This window comes from Mytilus trossulus, chromosome 5, assembly GCF_036588685.1.
Source record: "Mytilus trossulus isolate FHL-02 chromosome 5, PNRI_Mtr1.1.1.hap1, whole genome shotgun sequence".
NCBI classification, from domain to species: domain Eukaryota; kingdom Metazoa; phylum Mollusca; class Bivalvia; order Mytilida; family Mytilidae; genus Mytilus; species Mytilus trossulus.
Genome location: NC_086377.1, coordinates 1,415,017 through 1,440,129, shown reverse-complemented (window position 1 = coordinate 1,440,129; position 25,113 = coordinate 1,415,017). Strand labels below are relative to the sequence as shown.

At 30.5% G+C, this 25,113-nt stretch overlaps 1 protein-coding gene across 1 annotated transcript; it reads right to left on the bottom strand.

Moving 5' to 3' along the window:
* Nucleotides 1–3,968: 3,968 nt before the first annotated feature.
* Nucleotides 3,969–5,648, bottom strand: LOC134719278 (uncharacterized). The gene has a single exon (XM_063582283.1). It carries the CDS (start codon nucleotides 5,646–5,648, stop codon nucleotides 3,969–3,971), a length of 1,680 nt encoding a protein of 559 aa, XP_063438353.1.
* Nucleotides 5,649–25,113: the final 19,465 nt, after the last annotated feature.

Sequence of the window (25,113 nt, the reverse complement as noted above, 5' to 3'; positions counted from 1 at the left end):
TGCTAGAGAACTAGTATTAGGTGATACAGAAATTTGTGATTTGTATTGAACCGTTACTTTGACATATTTAACTTTCTTATGTGAATTCAAGATCTCAATAACTGATTATGTACCCTTGTTATTTTATTATCAAACCCTGTTACAACACTTACTTTCGATTTCCTCTGTGAATACAATGATTGATTGTGTACCATTATTATGTTATTATCACCCCTGTTACAACAATAACTTTCGATTTTCTAGGTGAATACAAGATCTCAATGACTGGTTATGTACCAATGTTAATTTATCATCACCCCTATTTCACACTAACCGTTGATTTCTTCTGTAAATACAGGATCTAAATAACTGATTGTGTACCATTCTTAATGTATGCTCACCCCTATAGCAACACTAACTTTCAATGTTCTCTGTTAATACAAGATTTTAATGACTGATTGTATACACTTGTTATTTTATTATAACCCATATCACAACAATAACTATTAATTTCCTCTGTTAATCCAAGATCTCAATGACTGATTGTGTATCAATGTTATTTTATTATAACCCATATCACAACAATAACTATTAATTTCCTCTGTTAATTCAAGATCTCAATGACTGATTGTGTATCAATGTTATTTTATTATCACCCCTACTTCACACTAACTGTTGATTTCTTCTGTAAATACAGGATCCAAAAACTGATTGTGTACCATTGTTATGTTATGCTCACCCCTATAGCAACACTAATTTTCGATGTTCTCTGTGAATACAAGGTATTACTGACTGATATTAACTATGTTTGCAGACTATACCTGAGCGAGCCTTGTGTACGATATTGTGGTTTTTAAGTTTTAAATATTTACATACAAGTAAATAACTATATTTGAGACTATACCTGGTGTATGTCCGAGCCTTGTGTAGGATATCGTGGTAGTTTTACATATTTGCATAAAAGTAAATGACTATGATTGCGGACTATACCTGGTACATGCCCGAGTCTTTGTAGGATAACGTGGTAGCTTGAAATATTAACATCAAAGCAAAAAAAACTATGTTTGCGGACTATACCTGACGTATGCCCGAGCCTTGTGTAGGATATCTTAGAAGTTTAAAATATTTACATAAAAGTAAATAACTATGTTTGCAGACTATACCAGAGGTATGTCAGAGCCTTGTGTAGGATATTGAGGGTGGTAGTTTTAAATATTGACGTTTAAGTAAATAACTTTGTTTGCGGACTATACCTCCTGTTTGCCCGAGCCTTGTGTAGGATATGTTGTTAGTTTTAAATATTTAAATAAAAGTAAATAATTATGTTTGCGGATTATACCTGGTGGATGCCCGAACGTTGTGTACGATATCATGGTAGTTTTAAATATTTACATGGTAAATAACTATGTTTGCGGACTATACCTGACGTATGCCCGAGCCTTGTGTAGGATATCTTAGTAGATTTAAATATTTACATAAAAATAAATAACTTTGTTTGCGGACTATACCTGAGGTATGCCAGAGCCTTGTGTAGGATATCGCGGTAGTTTAAAATATTAACATCAAAGCAAAAAAAAACTATGTTTGCGGACTATACCTGACGTATGCCCGAGCCTTGTGTAGGATATTTTAGAAGTTTAAAATATTTACATAGAAGTAAATAACTATGTTTGCGGATTATACCAGAGGTATGTCAGAGCCTTGTGTAGGATATTGTGGGTGGTAGTTTTAGATATTGACATTTAAGTAAATAAACTTTGTTTGCGGACTACACTCGTGTATGCCCGAGCCTTGTGTAGGATATCTTGGTAGTTTTTAAATATTTACATAAAAATAAATAACTTTCTTTGTGGACCATACCTGAGGTATGGCAGAGCCTTGTGTAGGATAACGTGGTAGTTTTAAATATTTACATGAAAGTAAATAACTTCGTTTGCGGACTATACCTGATGTATGCCCGAACTTTGTGTACAATATCATGGTAGTTTTAAATATTTACATAGTAAATAACTATGTTTGCCGACTATACATGACGTATGCCCGAGCCTTGTGTAGGATATCTTAGTAGTCAGATTATATTTGTATTAGGATTTGTCTCCTCGACGGGAATCAAGATACAATAATATTATATACATTATACTAATCAACTGTCTTTACTTTTTTGTTACAACTGACGTGTGTGCTATTATATACATTGTTTATATTTAAATTATAAAACTGTTCAATATATGGTACAGGCATTTTGAAATGAGGAAAATGGTGGATTACACCTGGTTGTATAGCGCTAAACCTCTCACTGTGTACGACTGTGTCATCAAGTTCCGTTATTTTTACAATGATGCGTGAACTGAACAGACATAATAGATAAAATAGTCAAAATTTGGGTACAGCAGTCATCATCGTGTTACAATTTTAAAAGAAACAACTTAAAAGAACACAAAAGCTTCTATCAAATTAAAATCATATACATTGCTGTGTCTGACGTCAGAAAATGTATACGTCACATATGTTTGCTGTTCAATTTTCATACAAACAATTTTTTAATTTCCACGTGGGAAATGTTAGCATACATGGTTAAAACATCAACAGTATGTAAGAATTAATTTAAGAAATAGTCCGAGATTTAAAATAGTCCAAAAGTTCTATAGAATTTATAATAATCCACACATGTTTCATTCCACTGCGTGATCGAATAATTTTGACGTTTGTAGTTCAACGTTTTTTTTCCCTAATTTATAATATAAATATAGCATAATGACATTTTATAGAGCAATAACATACTGACAGGATCTTTTAAAGTACACAGTCATGTTATAAGAACCGAAGAAACACAAAACGTCGCATTTACAAAACACACAAGCAAAAATGAAAGATATAACAAACACATTGACGTGATGTTGAAGTACAAAACCACGTTAAATGTATATCACAGAAAACAATCTCCAACAGTAAAAGTAATATTAATAATAGAACAAAGACAAATGCAATATATCACGTTTTTAAGATGATAAACAACGTCAGTACGGAGAATATATACATCAAGACCATCATGTATTATTTGTGAAGTTGATGCGGAATATTTATCAACAAGGTCTTGTTACCTTCCGATGAACTTTTTTAGAAAAAGGACGAGACGTTTTTTGACATACCCCTTCTTCGTCAACTTTCTGCTGAGACACTAATGTCGTTTTACAAATTCTAAAAAGGAGCTGCAAGCTCTTGAATATCGATTAAGTTGGAAAATGTATATACTATACCATATGCAGGTGGAGTTGGTATATTGCTACCAAGGTGGTAGAAACTTATAATTTCAAAATTAAAATAGTCTCTTTTGTCATAGATTCTGGTACTGGGATGTTACAAACCCGTTTTCTGTTCTAGAATTTGACCTTCCAAATTAGACTATTTACCGGGTTTGTACTAACATAAGCAACCCGACCGGTGTGTCATGTGTTATTTTATATGTCTTGTCAAATTTTACCCTATAATTTTTTAATCATTTTCTGGGTTAACTTTGAATAAAAATAAAACAGAGGGTATATAAATAGGAAAACATAATTAAATTATTACACGTGTCTAAACCAATCCAAGGAGTAATCAAGCATTTCTATAATGTCTTCGTTTTTTGGAAGACATTTTGCAGTTTTCTGTTTATTATAATTTGTCATGAGGGTTTGATTTTGACACTCGTTGTGTGTTCCCAAGTGTATTGGTGTCATGTAATTATTTAAGTATTCTTTCTATTGTGTTGGGTTAAATGTTTTATTGTTTTCATTCCGCATGGTGTTTCGGATATCAATTTAGGTCATACTCGGACCAAGGCCGTTCATCCTCATCAGGTGCTCTGGCCAATATTTAAATTATTTATTTGATCTATTAATATGCTTGCATTTTATATCGGATGCGATTATCTTAAAGAGCACGACACCTGGCGGATCTTTTATTCTATATATACTATCTTTTCTTGTGTGTCCTTAATTACATTCAAATTATAGTTTTGATGATGTAAGATATTCCTTTAGATTTTTATGTCGTTTATATGCAATTATAGGTGGTTTTGGGAATAGTTGTTTTGCAGTTTTATTTTTCTCAATGATGTGCCAGTGTTTTCTTATCAGTCTGCCAAGTTGTTTAAACAACGGATTGTATCTAGTTGCCAACACTAGAGGTGGCGCTATACGTTTTTTCTTCTTTTTATAAATCAATGTACCATGTCTAGATCTTTTTAATGTTTCCTTCATAATCGGTTCAATTTGACTTTCTTTATATCCTCTTTGTATTAATTTATTTTTGAAAAGATCTATTTCCTGTTTTCTGTCGATTTCATTGTTAGACGATCTTATTATTCTTATTGTTTCCCCAATAATGAATCCTTTGAAGACTGCATTAGGATGAGAGGAGGTTTTGTCTAGGTATTGGAAGTTATCTGTAGGTTTCCGGTATAGTTTAACATCCAAAATGTTGTCTTCCAAGAATCTCTTCCCCTTATATATTGTTACGTCTAGGAACTGTATTTCAGTATTTGAAATGGTGTGTGTGAACTTAATTAATGGATGAACGCTATTAGCAATTTTTATAAATTCCATGAAATGTCTTTCAGATTTATTAAAAATTATAAACCCATCGTCCCTGTAAATTGAGATCATTAGGATGTCCTCCGAATATTGGAATCGATTTAGTATGTCTGATATTATTTCAAACATTCTTAGATCTGTTAGGCATGGTGCGGTTGATAGTCCCATTGGGACACCCACTCTCTGCCGAAAAATATTTCCGTGAAATTCAAAAATATTATTTTGAAGAACTATTTTTAGTAGTTCCAAAAATTCTGTTTTAGGTGGAAGTTGGATTTCATATACACATTTATTTAGTTTAGGCCAAGCACGATCCACCGCCTCAATAATTTCTTCATGACGCATATTTGTGTACATAGAAGAAATATCAAATGAACACATAATTATTTCCTGAGGAAGTTTGATTTTTTCTAGTTTATTAATAAAGTCAGTGGTGTCTTTAGTGTAGGTCCATTGTTGTTTTACCACCGGGTTAATGAAATAATCGAGGAACGTCCCTACTTTTTCAAGTGGACTATTGCATAATGATACAATAGGTCTACCCGTAATATTAATATTGTCTAGCCACTCTTTGTTAACTTTTAGTTGATTTCTGTCTTGGTCATTCACTTTGTGAATTTTTGGTAGGAAATATAGTCTTCCAAGTCTTGTATTTTTTGGAATTGATAGATATTTTAGAGTAGTATCGTCAATGTAAGATTTCCGGTACAGATTGTTTATTTTTTCATTGAGAATCTTTATAAGTTCTTCAAAGTCTGATTTATCCACCTGTTCATAGTGAATTGGGTCATTCAAATGATCCATGGCTAATTTGTCATATTTATCTTTGTCCAGTATCACTGTCGATGAATTCTTATCTGCTTTTTTTATTATGATATTCTTGTTATTCCTTAAGGTCGATAGTGCTATTTTTTCTTTGATGGATATATTTGATTTGATTTTTTTAGTATTTAATTTTCCAATTTCAATCTTAGTAGCGAAGATGTAGTCTTCAATTGCATTATTAGCAAGAGAAGGATTGTATCCTGTTTTCTGTTGAAATGGGTGAGGGATAAACTTATTTGATCCGTCGTCAAACTGATATTTGCATCTCATTTTTCGGGCTAGTTCTTGAAAATCAATGAGAAGATTAGCTTTGGCATTTTTAATGTTTGGGCTAGGAACGAATTTTAACCCTTTAGCAAGAATTGATATTTCGTTCTCGTTTAGTTTTTGCTTGGTATACATATCAATATACTTTAAATTATTTATGCTTTTAGAAGTTTCTTTCAGTTTTCTTTTGTAAGATTTCCTACGTTTGTTGTTTTTGTTTTTCCTTTGTTTGTTTTTCAAAACTTTCCTATTCTTATCCTGGTTTCTCATGCGTCTTCTTTTATTATTAGGCATATTATGTAATGTAGCACAGATGCTCAAAAGTCTTTCGTTCTCCAATCCCTCTTATTATAAGTATATCTATATTTGATATATCTGTTTATTCTGTATATGTTCTTGAGTAAAGAGTTAAAGGAAGGAGTATTCCTACACTCAAGTTTTTTTTCCTCAATATTTTTCTTTAAATATTGCTCCGTAAGATTATATAATTAGCTATATATTTTGATAGATAAATGATTGTTTGAGGAGTTTTTTTCTTTTAAAACACCTCTGTCTGTATACATTATTTAGTCCTAGATATTTTCTGTAGCTCTATATCTAAAAATATTATTGATTGTTTGAGTGCTCTTTAAGATAATCGCATCCGATATAAAATGCAAGCATATTAATAGATCAAATAAATAATTTAAATATTGGCCAGAGCACCTGATGAGGATGAACGGCCTTGGTCCGAGTATGACCTAAATTGATATCCGAAACACCATGCGGAATGAAAACAATAAAACATTTAATCCAACACAATAGAAAGAATACTTAAATAATTACATGACACCAATACACTTGGGAACACACAACGAGTTTCAAAATCAAACCCTCATGACAAATTATAATAAACAGAAAACTGCAAAATGTCTTCCAAAAAACGAAGACATTATAGAAATGCTTGATTACTCCTTGGATTGGTTTAGACACGTGTAATAATTTAATTAAAAAATAAATAGTGAAGATAAGGTAGCTGGGATTAATTGGACAAACACACAACTCAAAGCATTGGGAATATATTTTGGTCATAACAGAGAAGAATGTGAAAAATTAAATTGGAAGAATAAAATTGAAAAAATGATTAAACTATTTCATTTATGGGGGACACGTAATTTTACTTTAATCGGGAAAATTCTTATTATCAAAACATTAATTTTGCCATTTTTTGTATTTTTGGCAAGTGCCTGTACAGTTCCGGAGAAATTAAGAAATGAAATAGAAAGTAAATGGTATAAATACATCTGGGATGGTAAACCAAATAAGGTTAAAAGAAATACCATGATAAAATCAAACGAAGCAGGTTTTTTTTTTAGAAATTTTTTGGAAAAGTATTTATGAGTTAATGATACAATCAAATTTAAATGTTAGAGTATCATTAAAGCAATTAGTCTTTGAATATAAAATTTTTGACAATAATTATTTTGGTCTGAATTATTTCCTAACGATCTTAGGGTTTTCCATATACAAATCATATTATGTATCTAATCAGAAGTGAAAAAAGGTAACAAGCATATCTGATGAATAAATATATAATGTTGTTTAAAAAAACCCGATACACATAATAAATAACCAAGTTGTTTTCTCACAAAACAAAATGTTATCAAAAATTAATGTGTTCTTGATGTTAACATGTTGTTTTAACTCCTTAGTTAGATAATAGTAATTATTTAGAACTAACGTAAATCATTTTTGAATTATAACAAATACATGTAACCATTTTGCAGAATAGTATCCTAGTTTTCTCGTTGTAGCGAAAGGAATTTATTGATTTCATACATTTTCTTTTACAATATAGATCTGTCATATGAGGTATATTGAATTTAGTTTTGTGATATTTTAAAAAATCTGACTGCCATTGTTCATAAGAAGTTGATAACAGCAAGTTGTGGTACATTCTTAGTTACACACTAGTATTTAAACCTTTTTTGTTCTATTAAAGTAGGTGCTATACTGGCAAATTTCGCTAACATTAATTTTATTTGAATTTAAATTCATTTGGATCTCTTGTGAAATTCTCGTAAATCTCATCTCAAGTTTATACGTGAAATCAGTTATGCGCGTTTCATATGAATTTCAAATAAAACTCACGTGAATTTCACGTGAAAATCCTATAATGAATTTTGCATTTGAGATTCAAATGAATTTTTAGAATATCGTTATTCAAATAACATTTATATTTTATATTTTCAAACTTAAAAAAAATCATGAAAAATACCATTTTTTTTCTGTGAAATTCGTGTTTTCACGTGATTTCATGTGAATCTCAAATCATGAGAAATTCACATGAACATTTTACCGTGAATTTTATGTATAAGACTGTTTTGAGGGGAATCTCACATGAATTTTTCACGTAAATTTCATGTGAGATTCAGGTGAAATTGACGTCCATAAATTTTGCCTGTGTACAAATGTACAAGTATATAAATAGCCGTTCGTGTTAATGGCGGTATAAGCCATACCGTATAAAAATTTCAACGCTTTGGTATTACTATCTGCGCGTTTGTTTTCACTTAAAACGTGTTGTTTTTAACTTCCAATACTTTGGATTTTACTTTCAACTTGTTGGTTATCATTTTCAACACGTTGGTTGTAAGAACTAACACGCTGATTCGTTATGCATATGGTATGAAAAACCTGAAGATTTTTCGTTCCATATCGTAAGTTTTGCACTTTTGTCAAACTATCAAAATATTTCGTACAAAGTATTATCTACATATAGGTTACGCTACAGACTGTACCAGTGACAGGACTAAATGAAAAAAGCCCCCAAAAGATTATTCAAATGAAAAATACTGTATCTCAATTTTGAAAAAATAATAAGATTCAATAAGGTAATACATAACAGAACCGGAAGCCATAATTTAAATACACATTGAAAGCTTGCAAAAATGTCAACTGACCAATATTTTCTTTTTAATATTTTCAAAAACAATAAATACATATTTTTGCAGACTATTCCTGAGGTATGTCCGAGCCTTGTGTAGGATATCATGATAGTTTAAAATATTTACATTAAAATAAATAACTAGATTCCGGAGGTAGTTTTTAATATTTACATAAAAGTAAATAACTATATTTGCAGACTATATTTGACGTATGCGCGAGCCTTGTGTAGGATATCGTGGTCGTTTAAAATATTTACATAAAAGTAAATAACTATGTTTGCAGACTATACCTGAGGTATGCCCGAGCCTTGTGTAGAACATTGTGGTAGTTAAAAATATTTACTTAAAAGTAAATAGCTATGTTTGAGGACTATACCTGATATATGCCCGAGCCTTGTGTAGGATATCGTGGTAGTTCAAAATATTAACATAAAAATAAATAACTATGTTTGCGGACTATGCCTGGCTTATGCCCGAGTCTGTGTAGGATATCGTGGTAGTTTTAAATATTAACATTAAAGTACTAAAAAAACTATATTTGCTGTCTTTACCTAAGTCTGACACAGAATTTCTTTTCAAACTAGGTAACTTTGAATACTTTCATCAACATAAAAAAATATATGAGCGGACTAATTGAGGTATGCCCGCGACCTGTTCATGATATCTTTGTTAGTTTTCAATTTTCCAAAAAGTCAATAAATTCATCGCTTGTTAAAATCTTTGATAATCGCTTACATGCATTATATTCAAGCTATTCCTATAGATAACAGAATTTCTATGAATTTTTGTTGAAATATTGACGTAGTTTTCTCTTGCGATCTTTAAATCTAAAGTTTAAATTATGCCTCAGAGTTAGTATAAGGTGATATACAATTTTAGGATTTGTATTAAAACGTTTCTTTGACATGTTTTACTTTCCTTTGTGGGTAAAAAAAATCAATGCTTGACTGTGTACCCTTGTTATTTTATTATCATCCCTATTACAACACTAACGTTCGATTTCCTCTGTGAATTCAATTTATCAATGACTGATTGTGTACCCTTGTTAATTTATTATTATCCATATGACAACACTAACTTTCGATTCCCTCTGTGAATACAAGATCTCAAGGACTGATTGTGTACCCTTTTTATCGTATTCCCCCTTTTACAATTTGCTTTGTGAATAAAAAATCTATATGACTGTTCGTGTACCCTTGTTATTTTATTATCATCCCTATTTTAACACTAACGTTCGATTTCCTCTGTGAATTCAATTTATCAATGACTGATTGTGTACCCTTGTTAATTTATTATTATCCATATGACAACACTAACTTTCGATTCCCTCTGTGAATACAAGATCTCAAGGACTGATTGTGTACCCTTTTTATCGTATTCCCCCTTTTACAACACTAAATTTAGATTTGCTTTGTGAATAAAAAATCAATATGACTGTTCGTGTACCCTTGTTATTTTATTATCACCCCTATTACAACACTTACTTTCGATTTTCTCTGTGCAAACAATATATCAATGACTAATTGTGTACCCTTGTGATTTTATTATCACCCCTATTACGACACTAACTTTCGATTTCCTATGTGAAACCAAGATCGCAATGACTGATTGCGTACCCTTGTTATTTTATTATCACCCCTATTACAACACTAACGTTCGATTACATCTGTGATTACAGGATCTCAATGACTGATTGCGTACCATTGTGATTTTCCTATCAACCCTAATACGACACTAACTTTCGATTTCCTCTGAGAATACAAAATCTCAATTACTGATTGTGTTCCCTCATTATTTTATTATCACCCTGTTACAACACTAACTTTCGATTTCCTCTAAGAAAACAAGATCTCAATGACTGAACGTGTATCCTTGTTATTTTATTTTCACCCCTATTACAACATTGTACAACAATAACATTCGATTTGCTCTGTGAATAAAAGATCTAAATGACTGATTGTGTATCCTCATTATTTTATTATTACCCCTTTTACGACACTAACTTTGTATATCCTCTGTGAATACAAGATCTCAATGATTGATTGTGTTACCTCATTATTTTATTATTACCCCTTTTACACCACTCACTTTCGATTTCCTCTGTAAATACAAGATCTCAATGACTGATTGTGTACCATTGTTATTTTATTGTCACCCCTTTAACAACACTAACTTTCGATTTCCTTTGTGAATACAAGATCTCAATGACTGATTGTGTACCATTGTTATTTTATAATCAACTCTATTACAACACTTACTTTCGAAATACCACATACGAATAAAAAGAGATTAATTGGTTTAACAAATAGCTGATGCATTTACAATTGTGCTGTAACTGCATCGAAATTAAGTACTGACATCTGATTAGTTGCAGATGCTTATGATATAATCAAGCAACCTATTGATATATACTTTATAGATCAGCCCGAAGAATGCCCTAAGATTTGAAGCAACTTCAAATTTCACAACTGGTTGCATTCACAGTTTAAAGTATTTGTGGTTTATATATTACTTTTCCCAAAAAACCCACCACTGATGTTACACAAAGATTATCTGATAAGAAAGTCAATGTTTTGGCAATTTCTGTTTTAACTTAAAAAATAAATATTTCTACTACATGAAACATTATCTATGTATGAACAATCTTCATAAGAATTTGACAATCAGATCACTGTTTTTTTTCAATCATGTTCAGATACAGTTAAAGGAATGAAAAGTAAACTTATAAATATCTTTTTTTTTTTATTTTATGTTTTAAATGTTGAACAGATTGATAAATGTTGTCATTTTGAAGATTTATTTTCCGCATTTTTTTTTATACATTTGAATTAATGATAAAATAAAATCTCCTTAATATTGAAATAAAATGTTTAATACAATATTCATGACGCAAAGACAATTTGGGATAAAAACACCCTCCCCCTTTTTATACGCATATTTACAGGACTTCCTATGGTATATATGTGTTTGTCCGTCTTTGACATGTAAGACATCAACTTAAAACTTTGGTGATTTTACGGTCCGCTAAACATAGAAAATGATATTGCGAGTGGGACATCCGTGTACTGTGGACACATTCTTGTTGTTTTTAATTTTCATTTTAAAACATCTGCAAGTGCTAGATTGTTTCGTTGTATTGAAGACCCATAGGTTGCCTTTATCTGTTTTCTGTTCTTTTGTCGGGATGTTGTCTCTTTGACACATTCCCCATATCTATTCGCAATTTTATTTCATATTTCAACACAAATTTTCTTATATTAAGCGGTTCATCTTACGTTTTTCAATGAGATTTAAGAATAAAAGAGATTTATATATATATATATATTGCCCCTCTATTCAGTGGGAAAAAACGGGGATTGTCCACTCCACATTTGTACGAGACCAGATTGATGATAATATAATAATATAATAACATTATTGACTTATTTTATCAAAACGTATCAAATTTGCTAAATTTATAATATTTATCATAGCATTTCCAAATTAGCTGCAAAAATCCTAAAGAAAGATTTAATCATGTATTAAATGTAGATTCATGGTATACCGCCATCTTGGATTGTACAATCACAGTACAAAATCGGTCTAGTTATTTGCTCAAATCAGCAAATTTGGAAACAGATTTTAATGGTTAGACTATTTATTTAGATAAAGAAAACTTGTTAATTTATTGAATTATTCGAAATATTTTAACAAATATCAACCTTTTTGGTTGTTAAATTTTTTTTTTTTCACATAAGCCATTTGTTGGGAGATAACTCTTTTAGTAAAAAAATTATACTGCTCTAATAAGGACATTTTTTTTATTTTTACTTGTGGCAAGAAAACAAGTTCGGTGACATTATGTTTTCTTTTTATTTTCTTAAAACGTATTATGAAACCTATCTTCTCACAATATATTTTAAAATTTCTATCTCAGAGCACACTTATGTGTTTTTTCATGAACAAACTAACTAAACTTAGGCAATTTCCAACGACTCATAGCTTGAAAAATAGCACTTCAACCCATACTTTTTATCATATTTTAAAAAAAACTAGTAAAATCTTCGTTTTGGAAAATTTTAAGACCATTCTGTCTCAAAAAAAATTTACTTATGATCTACCCTAAAGCAAAATTATATCTTTATACCACTATTCCACATACTAAACTTTAAGCTCGACTGAAAGAACTCGTCAGTTTATGTTTCTTTAACAAAACGGGCACTAGACGTTTTAAATATATCTAGTTTTGGGCTAGAATTCAGTTTACTTTGTGAAAAATCATACAGAGTGAAGGACAAAATATACCGACGAGGATTTCACTGCCATGCTTGATTTTTTAATTGATAACATATTTGTTGAATTTGGAGGTTTGGTGTCTCAATAGACTATTGGAATCCCAATTGGTACCAATTGCGCTCCTTTATTTGCAGATTTGTTTCTATATCCCTTTGAAGCAGAATTTATCCAAGGGCTTGTATAGAAAGGAAAAAGAAATTAGCCCAGTCTTTTAATTACACCTTTCGGTATATTGATGATGTACTGTCTCATAATAATAATAGATTCAGTGATCACTTACATTTAATATATCCAAGTCAACTTGAACATGTTGAAACGAAAGATATTATACCGACACAGATAAATCTGCTTCATATTTAGACCTTTTTCTCGAAATGACTACTGGTGGTAGGTTGAATACCAAAATTTATGACAAACACGATAATTTTAATTTTCCTATAGTCAACTTTCCATATGTGTGCAGCAACATCCCAGCGGCACCAGCATATGAAGTATATGTGTCTCAATTGATACGTTAATCTAGAGCTAGCTCAAAGTACGTTGATTTTATTGAACGAGGAATACTGCTTTCTCAAAAGTTGCTAAGACAGGGCTAGAAATCAATCAAACTAAGGTCATAACTCAAGAAATTTTAACGTCGCAATCATGAGCTGATTGGTCATTATGACAAAAGTGTGTCAGAAATCATATCTGATATACTTCCTCAGTCATAATAACTTTCCACCATTACCAAACTGAACAAAGAAATAACACAACGGGTGCCGTATACGGTGCAGGAAAAGCTTACTCGTCCGGAGCACCTGATTTCACTCTCGGTTTTTAGTGGGGTTCGTGTTGTTTCTTAATTATTATTTATAATTGTTGATGTAGATGTCCTTTGGTTTTATGAGTCTATGTTTACTCCTTGGGTTTAATTGTTATTGTCTAAACCCTCCCGCTAACCTGGGATAGTGATGTCTCAGAACAACATAAAAACATGTGGCATTACATGCTCTAGAAACGCTGAATGCACGGATAATCGTCCTTGATACGACATAGACGCGTTTAAAATAAGTTCAAAGGACGATTTTTCTTCATAGCGTGACTTTCAACTGCGCTATACAAACGTCAGTAATACGGCAGCATACGTTACTTGAACGCCAGATAAACGCGCATGTACGCTTTTCGTACGCACTAGTGTAATTGCACACGATATAGATATAATTGACAAGTTGGATGCGTTTAAAATTACTGGCAACGTACGTGGTGTGTAACCACGCCCGTCGTTTGTAGGTGCTATACGAGTATGTGTGACGCCGGTATTATATCGGAAATAGATATATTAAATTTAATACGAAACTTTATTTTGACGTTACGATTTGAAAATTGTGTACATGTATATAAGTAAATTAAGTGCTTAATTTCACCTTATATTAGAATGATCAACTTTGATTGGTTGGTAGCCAGTATATTTGTCGCATATTCTAACATGTTTTCTCATTTCAAACGAATTTGCGTGTTTTACAAAAGGCACTGCCGCTGAATTTGCCTCAAATACCATGGTATATTTACCATTTTGGATATTCTGTTTTCGCCCTATCGAGCATCTTCCCGCCAAAATGTTTCGGATATGACGTAACATAAAACAGCGTGCTAACGCGTTTAAGTAGATGACTTTTGTATAATTCCCGTGGTTGTATGATAATATCCTCTTATCCTCAAAATACCCCTCCATAACATAATATATGTGTTCATTGTATGTTATGTGTGTCCTTTACTTTCTTAAATTTATTCAGTCAATTGAGATTTAGAAATATTTTTCCCTTTTTTGTATAACTTGAATGGAAAATTAAGTTGCAGGAGATATGTAATGATCTATTTTGAAGAAATAACAGAATCCATCAACCACCCCCCCCCCCCCCCCCAAAAAAAAAAATTGGAAAGGAGATACGTTCAGTACAAAAGGGAAACACACCTGTATGTTCTTCAATTTATAAATGATTGTTGATTGCTTAACCTCCAGTGACAAATCAAATATTCAGAACAATTTTTTTTTAGTAAGAACAAAATTGATAGTACTATTGATTTCATCATCAAGTAAAAAATAAAAGAAGACACCAATTGCAGTTGCCTACATCTATTAACTATATATAAAATCTTTCATCTGCTTCTTTGTCTTTTTTTTGTCATTAAGGAACTGTCTTGTTAATGCATACGCCATTTTTCTTTTTATTCATATTTGAAGTCTATCCTTGATGACGCTTTGTTTTCATAATATTTCCTTAATATAAGTAGACGATTATTTGATTTTCTGTGGGGTATAGGAGGATTGTGAAAATGAAAAATCTGGCTTAATAGGAGCTAGAAAAAAGAACTCTGCAAAAGACGGACTGAACTTTTTTGAGCATCACACAATGCTTTAAACTTATGTAAAATAAAATTTAAAAAAAATAAAACACATTCTTGGTAACAGACTTTTTTTTTATTAGTCTTACTTCTCATCCCTCACCCACCTAAACAATATCAAATGGTCGTCCCCTCTCTTTAAATGTCCAAATTAATACGTATCTTAACAATAAGAGGAAAACACTAGAATAATTTTAAAATTAATATCTGTATCAAATCAAAGGAGATATGATTATAATGAATTGCATGAATGAATATGTACGAAAGTATTACAGACATATTTGCTTTTTACTAATTAGTTGATATTTGTGTGCCAGTGTTATTTTATAATCACCCCTATAATGACACTTACTTTCGATTTCCACTGTGAATACAATATATCAATGATTGATTGTGAACTCGTGTTATTTTATTATCACCCCTATTACAACACTAACTTTCGATTTCCACTGTGAATACAAGATATCAATGATTGATTGTGAACTATTGTTATTTTATTATCACCCTATTACAACACTAACTTTCGATTTCCACTGTGAATACATTATATCAATGATTGATTGTGAACTCGTGTTATTTTATTATCACCCCTATTAAAATACTAACTTTCGATTTCCACTGTGAATACAAGATATCAATGATTGATTGTGAACTATTGTTATTTTATTATCACTCCTATTAAAACACTAACTTTCGATTTCCACTGTGAATACAAGATATCAATGATTGATTGTGAACTCGTGTTATTTTATTATCACCCTATTACAACACTAACTTTCGATTTCCACTGTGAATACAGAATCTTAATAATTAATTGTATATTCTTGTTATATTTTATCACCCCTATTACAACACTAACTTTCGATTTCCACTGTGAATACAATATATCAATGATTGATTGTGAACTCGTGTTATTTTATTATCACCCCTATTAAAATACTAACTTTCGATTTCCACTGTGAATACAAGATATCAATGATTGATTGTGAACTATTGTTATTTTATTATCACTCCTATTAAAACACTAACTTTCGATTTCCACTGTGAATACAAGATATCAATGATTGATTGTGAACTCGTGTTATTTTATTATCACCCCTATTACAACACTAACTTTCGATTGCCTCTGTGATTACAATATATCAATGATTGATTGTGAACTCGTGTTATTTTATTATCACCCCTATTAAAACACTAACTTTCGATTGCCTATGTGAATACAATATATCAATGATTGATTGTGAACTCTTGTTATTTTATTATCACCCCTATTACAACACTAACTTTCGATTTCCACTGTGAATACAATATATCAATGATTGATTGTGAACTCTTGTTATTTTATTATCACCCCTATTAAAACACTAACTTTTGATTTCCTCTGGAATTACAAGACCTCAATGGCTAGTTGTGTTCCCGTGTTTTTTTATTATCATATCTATTACAATACTAAAATTCTATATCCTCTGTGAATACAAGATCTCAATGACTGGTTGTGTTCCCTAGTTATTTTATTATCATCTCTATTACAATACTAAAAATTCGATCTCCTCTGTGAATACAAGATCTCAATGACTGATTGTGTACCCTTCTTATTTTATTAGTAAGCCGAATATATCAATTTGTTTTCGATTTACTTTGTGAATACAAAATCTCAATGACTGATTGTTTACCCCTGTTATTTTATTATCACCCCTATTACAACACTAACTTTTGATTTCCCTGTGAATACAATATATCAATGACTGATTGTGTACCATTGTTATTGTATAATCACCCTATACCAACACTAACTTTCGATTTCCTCTGTGAATACAAGATCTCAATGACTGATTGTGTACCATTGATATTTTAATATCACCCCTATACCAACACTAACTTTCGATTTCCTCTGTGAATACAAGATCTCAATGACTGATTGTGTACCATAGTTATTTTATTATCACCCCTATAACAACACTAACTTTCATTTTCCTCAATGAATACAGAATCTTAATAATTAATTGTATATTCTTGTTATATTTTATCACACCTATTACAACACTAACATTCGATTTCCTCTGTGAATAAAAAATCTCAATGTTTGATTTTATACCCTTGTTATTTTTTTATCAGTAATCTAGTTGCAATACAAAGATTTATCAAGAATAGTCTGTAAAAGTTGAACAATTAGAACACTGTTTCATTCTTAATTTTTCTATGAATTTGAAGCAAATCCTATATTGTATATATAGGTAAATATTCAGGTTCCTTGTCATGATAACAGTCAGGTCACAGTCAACGTCGGTTAGATAAAAAAAATATTTTGAGTAAATAGCCAAAATTCAACAATTTACTTTTAAAAATAAAATAACAAGGACACCACAACTTTTAATCGGTCACGTCATTGTCAAAGTTGGTTATTTCACGTTTTCAAAAACTTCAAATACTTTATTCATTTATTTTTATTCTTTTTTAGGTATTAAATCATGAAATCTTATTATCTTTCAAATTTGAGATAAATCCTTTTACATAATGTTTTAGAAACAAAGTAAGAGGCATTTTTTATTTGGTCCGGTCATTGAAGATGTTGGTCAAGTCATGGTCAGGTTTTGCTTTCTTTTGTGTGTGTATTAAAGGCGGAATTTTATCATATATCAAATTTGAGATAAATCATTTGATATATTAAAAAAATATGAGCATTTTCCATTGTATTTGTCCTGTCATCGGTCCAGTTATTAGTATAACTCATATTTAAACATTTTTTTTTTAAGACACATTTTGATCGGCTGACCAAAGCGCAAACCCTACGGTATTGAATAAAACTAACGGTGTAGAATTTAAAAGCAACGGGTTGGTTTTTCATGCTGATGAGTGACAAATCAATGCGTTAGTTTTTAGAACCAACTCGTTGAAAGTGAAAACCAACGAGTTGAGAGTGAAAACCAATGCGTTGAAAATTTCACAAGGTATGTACATACTGCAATTGACACGATTTGATTTGATTTGATTGTTGTTGTTATTACGCTTATGGAGTATTTTGTGTTGGAAAGATCTTCGATAGAAAAACTGACAATACTTGCTTATTGAGATTGGAGTCAAGTTCATCCGGACGCCAATGTTACGAACGGCCACTCATATACGTATCACTTTGTGTACATATATCCTTTTGTAAACATCTGATATGTTTTGTTGATAAGTGTTAATGAGAACACGTTATTGGTTGCATTTTGGAGATACAATTATATGAACAGATCCTTTGTCAAACAATTTCAAAAAACAATACTCCTCATATGATATGTGTAATATGATTTGTCTCCTCGAGAGGAACGAAGATACTATAATATTATATACTTTTGTTGACAACTGACATGTGTGCTATTACATATTGTTTATATTTATACAATAAAATTGTCCAGTATATGACTACCGTTTTGATGGAATGTTTGTCTTACAGGATGATTTTACACCTTTATTGTTTGCTGTACAGCAAGGATACCTGGAGATTGTTAAATATCTTATCAAAGCTAATTGTGATATAGAAGCAATAACAAAGGTAACGACATATATCATCTTATCTAACTCTTCTTTATTCTGAATCAACACAAATTGTTGTTGTTATTTATGCAGATTAAGTGGACAACAAATACTTCTTAGTATATATAAAGTCTCCAGGTCTCAGTTTACTTATTTCATCAAAGTTTAACAGATATCAACCTTATAAAAGGCCAAGTTTGTTGTTTGACAAAATATTGTGAAGTTTATTAACATTTGAATGAACTCATTAACATGAAAGGGCTGAGAACATGTATGTGTGGATTTCTTAGCAGATAGTAGTAATCAAATACAAATATTTTTTTAATTTAAAAAAGATACATTTTAACAATGGATAAAGTAAGATCTTATTTTACTCGTTTTATCGAATGGAATTTCTTGATTTTAACATTTCATTATCTTACAACTAATGGATCTGAATCAAACGAGGCATGTAGAATATTGTTTTCGCATGATTTTTTTCTCATTTTTCGTGAACATCTGATTACATTAGTTGATAGGAAGCAGTGTTTGCATTCATAGTTTGATACTTTTATATAAGCAGAAATAATGTTTTTAAATCAGCCAAAATTTGTTATATTGAATCAGATGCTACGATTTTCTCTGATAATCTTTTTTACATAAAATCTGTTTTAATTTGTTTGGAAGACGTTGCCAAGAACGTGTTAAATCCTTTGCCATTTTAAGCAAGATAGATTTACTGTACATAGTTTTTTGAAAAAAAACAAAAACTTAATGAAGGTGTAAATACATACAATGGATTTGTCTTGGAAATCTTATTTTACTTGTATAATAAATTTTATCAATCATTAAATATTATAAAGAACCAAGTTTGTTTTTATGCATTTGTCTATGGGAGTTTTATTTTACTTGTCTGATCAAACTTGACCACATATTAGGCATAATAAACATACTAAAGAACCAAAGGTGTTTTAAAAAAGAATAATATTATTAAAATCTGTTGAACTTGTCTGATTAAGAATTGAGAGGAGCATGCATGATGTGTTATCTCCTTTCTCAGCGTAATGGAGTGATATAACAAAAACTAAGGAGGCATCTGGTGTTATCAATGAAATCGAGCTGAAATCAACAACGTCGTCAGACGTAAAATAGCGATAAACAGATTATCATTGGTCATCTCGACTCAATTGCTTTTCTCAATTTTCATTCTAGCGAGATAATTAATCTCATTGAGACGATCTGTGATGATCTATAACCATAATATATTTGTTAAACAGATTTAATATATAACAACAGTTTTTGACAACATCCCTTTTTTAATATTATATGTTGTTAACAGTGTGACTGGTATTCACTTTTGGTCATTGATACCTATATATGATGATGGTATTAAATAAACACAATAGAGGCTGATTAAAGTTCTGACATCTTACATGAGTACAGCCTAATTATGTGTTGTTACCAATGTGACTGGTCATTGTATTTACTTTTGATCATATATCTCTATGAGCACGCACCAATATCACGATATTTGATATATCCTCCGCTGTCTGAATATTGTCCCTATACCAAACCACCGCACATTTGTATTGTTAAAAAACAGACATGCTAAATCGACAACGCATACCTATACATATATCTTTAGTCTCATTTCTCTTGTCTCATCAAACTATATCAGAATATCTCACAGTTCACAACATGGGTTTTGATTTGAATATTTATATGAACTCTCATTTTTAATCGAATATTTCCCATTTTAGTTTTAAGTTGAATGTTTCTTGTTTTAAATGTTTCTTTATTCTTGAATATAATGTTTCTTATTTCAAATGTCCAAAGAGATTATAGATTTACTATTTTACAACTTAATCCGATGGCTGTCAAAAGTGCGATATAATACACGTATCTAACACTCGAACTACAAATGCAATTATCGCTGTTTTATAAAGTTAAGCCGGAGGACAATAACTCGTTTATTATATTACATAAGATTAGACCATGTAACCATAACCATAACATGGTGACAAAGGAACGTCACCTTCTACAAAATGCTAATTAACGATAGAAAATGAAAAAAATATCTCTTTTCTCTTAATGTTTTGTATAAAGTTTCCCGTTAATGATATCGATATCAAGATCGAGGAAAGGGCAGTGGTCAACGTTAATATAAGCTCTATTTCAAGTAAGTTCAACAGGATAAATTTAGTATACATACTGAAGTCGTCATTATTGAGTGCCAATATGTCATCCAAATATCTAAAAGTAACAAATAAATTTTTGTATCAAATGTTGTTTCGATGGGTCTTTGTTGATATGTTTAAAAACACTTAATTTTTTGTGCGTGAAATTTGGGTTTATAGTCTTGAACAACTGAATCTTTTAGTATGCCCTTCAACGAAATATTTTTTTAGATTTTTTATTTAATTTTTGGAATTTTCGAAAATTTCACCTGACAACCGATAAGACAAAAAACTTTTGGTAATCCAGAAATGTCATTTTTTTTTTTATTTCACTGCCATTTACAATTTCATATACAACATATTGGAAGCATGCATTCAAAGACTATTTTCAAATGTTGTTTGTGAGAAAAATAAGTAATTTACAACATTTTGGAAGCCCAGCAAAGTTAATAATACCCATTCTGTTACAAATAGTTTAATAATGATCTTATTTTCATTATCTGGCATGACATCTGGTTCTTCTTAAACCTTTGAACAAAAACCAGTGTCGGCTATATGAAAATCCAAGTGTAAAAACATCAGTTTTTTGTCATATTTCACATTGTACCTAGTTTGACAGGTTTCAAAAATTTTCGTTTATAGGAATGGAACCTTTCTTTACGACTGATAATAAATCAAAACTAAATGTATAAGCAGTTTACAGCGAATCTCCTCTCTTGTTGTCATTTAGGTCAATGGTTATGTCATATATTTCTGTCTTTGTAGTATATGATTTTGTTCTGGTACATTCTAAGTTACACACTATTCTTTAAACGTTTATTTGTTATAGGTAGGTACTTCACTGGCAAATTTCACTAACATCAATTTCACGTGAATTTAAATTCGTGTGAATATAACATGAAATTCTTGTTTATCTCATCTCAAACAAATTTATTCGTGGCATCCGTTAATGCGAGTTTCGTGTGAATCTAGTGTAAAAACTCACATACATTTTACGTATAAACCACAACCTATTTTTTTTATGTAAAATGCACAAGAAGTTTTAAAATATCTTAATTTAAAAAAACATTTATATGTTCAAACTAATGCTTTTTTTTGGGTGAAATTCGTTTGAAAATTGTCACTTTCAACCTGTTGATTATCATTTTCAAATCGTTGATTGTTAGAACTAACGCGTTGATTCGTTATTCATCGTTTTGAAAAACCAACTCGTTTGTTTTTAAATTCTAAAGCATTCATTTTTCCTTCCACATCGTAATTTTGCACTTTTGTCAAACAATCACATTTTCGCTAACAAAGTATTATCTCCATATAGGTTTCGCGAAAACCTTGACCAGCGACAGGAATAAATGAAAAAAAAAGCATTTAAAAGAATAACAATGTAACTCAATTTTGAAAGATAACAAGATATAATCAGTTAATACATAAAAGAACCGGAAGTGAAACTTCAATACATATTTAAAGCTTACGAAAATGACAACTGACCAAAATATTTATTTTGTGTTTCTAATATTTTCAACAAAAGTAAATAATAACTATAGTTTACCTGCTGTATGCATACATTTATCAAAGGTACCAGGATTATAATTTAGAACGTCAGACGCGCGTTTCGTCTACATAAGACTCATCAGTGACGCTCATATCGAAATAGTTATAAACCAAACAAATATAAAGTTGAAGAGCATTGAAGATCCAAAATTCCAAAAAGTTGTGCCAAATACGGCTAAGATAATCTATGCCTGGGATAAGAAAATCCTTTGTATTTTTCGGAAAAAGTCTTGAATAGGATATCGTGGTAATGTTAAATATTTACATAAAAGTAAATGACTGTATTTGCGTACTATACCTGAGGTACACATGTATGCTCGAGTCTAATGCAGATTTTTTTTGAAACTAAGGTAACTTAAAATGAATATAAATATTAGTATGCCCGAGACCTGAGCAGGAAATCTTTCTAAGTGTAATTTTTTTTCGAAAGTCAATAAATGTATCGCTTGTTAAAATGTTTGGTAATCGTTTACCTGCATTACATTCAAGCAATTCCTATAGATAATCGAATTTCTATAAAATAGTTTGTTTGTTTGTTCTATTACACATTCACATAGTTTTCTATTGTGATCTTTAAATCTGAAGTTTGAATTATGCTGCAGAATAAAGCAAATCTATAGTATATAGATAGGTAAAGATTCATGTTCGATGTCCTGATAACAGTCAGGCCACAGTCAACATCTTTTTTTAAATTATCTTTTGAAATAATGACCAAAATTGAAAATTGTACTTTTAAAAAAAAACAAAAAAACAGGAAATCACAACATTTAATCATTAAGGAGATTGTCAATATTCGTAAGGCCATTGTCAACGTTGGTCAGGGAACGTTTTCACAAACTATGAATACTTTTTTCGTTTCATTTTAATTCTTATATTTATTTTTTAAATGATGAAATATTATTATCTTTCAAATTGGAGATACCTCTGTTTAGAATAAAAAAAGGTAATAAGCAATTTAATTTGGTCAGGTCATTGCTGATGTTGGTCAGGTCATTGTCAGAGGACGTTTTCGAATTGTTTTTGAAAAAAGAATTGTTTTGCTTTCTTTTATCTGTGTATTATAGCGGAATGTTATCATATATCAAATTTGAGATAAATCCTTTGAGATTTTAAAAAAGAATATGAGCATTCAGTATTTTTCCTGTCATCGGTCCAGTCATAAGTTAACCCATATCTAAACAATATTTGTAAGACAGTTTTTTGAACGACTGACCTAGGTGCAAACTCTACAGTACGGAATAAAAAAATAATGGTAATGAATTTAAAAAAAAACGGGTTGGTTTTTCATAATAATGGATGACAAATGAACGCGTTAGTTTTTACAACCAACTCGTTGAAAGTTAAAATCAACATGTTGACATTTCATACGGTATGTTTATACTGCAAATGACACGATTTGATTTGATTGTTGGTGTTTTAACACCACTTTTAAGCACCGCTTTTAGGATATGTCGTGTCGGAAAGTTTTTATTGGTTGATGAATCTGCAGCGCCCGGATACAACCACCGATCTTCAATAGAAAAACTGACACTACTTGTCAATTAAGATTGGAGTCAAGTTCATCCACACGACAATGATACGAACGGCCACTCATACATGTACACGTATTACTTTGTGTACTGATATACTTTTGTAGTCATCTGCTATGATTTGTTGATAAGTTGTGGATAATAACACGTTTTTTGGTTGCATTTTGGAGATACAATTATATAAGCTGATCAACTGTCAAACAATTTAAAAACACAGTACTTGTCATATTATATGTGTTTTATATTTTGTCTCCTCGACAGGAATTTAGATACATTAATATTTTATACATTATACTCAACAATTGGCTTTACTTTTTTTGTGACATCTGACGTGTGTACCATTATATACATTGTTTATATTTATAACAGAAAATTGTTCAGTATATGACTACATTTTTATTTAATTATAAGTATGTTGGTCTTACAGAGGGCTTTTACACCGTTATTGTTTGCTGTACAGCAAGGACATATAAAGATTGTAAAATACTTGGTGACATCTCAATATGACATAGAAGCAAAAACCAAGGTTACCACATATATCATCTTATCTTACTTCTCTTTATAATGAATCAAAACAAAATTAGTAAATATAATTGTCAAGTTTACTTGTCTCGTCAAATTTTATCAGAAACAAATATAAATCATCGAGTTTGTGTTCTGACAGATACAATTATTTTTTTAAATAAAAATTAACTTATTAACACGAAAGGGCTGATAATATGTATGTGTTAATTACTTAGCCAGATAAAAAAAATCAACTGTAAATCATCCTTTAATTATTACAAATACGTACAAACAGTGTTTAAAGTAAGATCTTATTTTACTCGTTTTATCGAGAGAAAAAAAATGTTGATTGTAATATTTCATTCATTTCTCTAAACCAATAGATACGAATCATATGAGGCATGTTGAATTTTGTTTCTGATTTTTTTTCTAATTTTTCGTTTACATCTGAATCGTTTATTGATAAGACGTTGTGCTTGCATTTTAATTTGAATACTATTATTTCAACAGAAATAATGTTTTCAAATCAACCAATATTTGTTATATTGAATTAAATGTTACTTTGTCCACTGATAATCTGTTTCCTTAAAATCTGATTAAATTTGTTTAGAAAAAGTTGACGATAAAA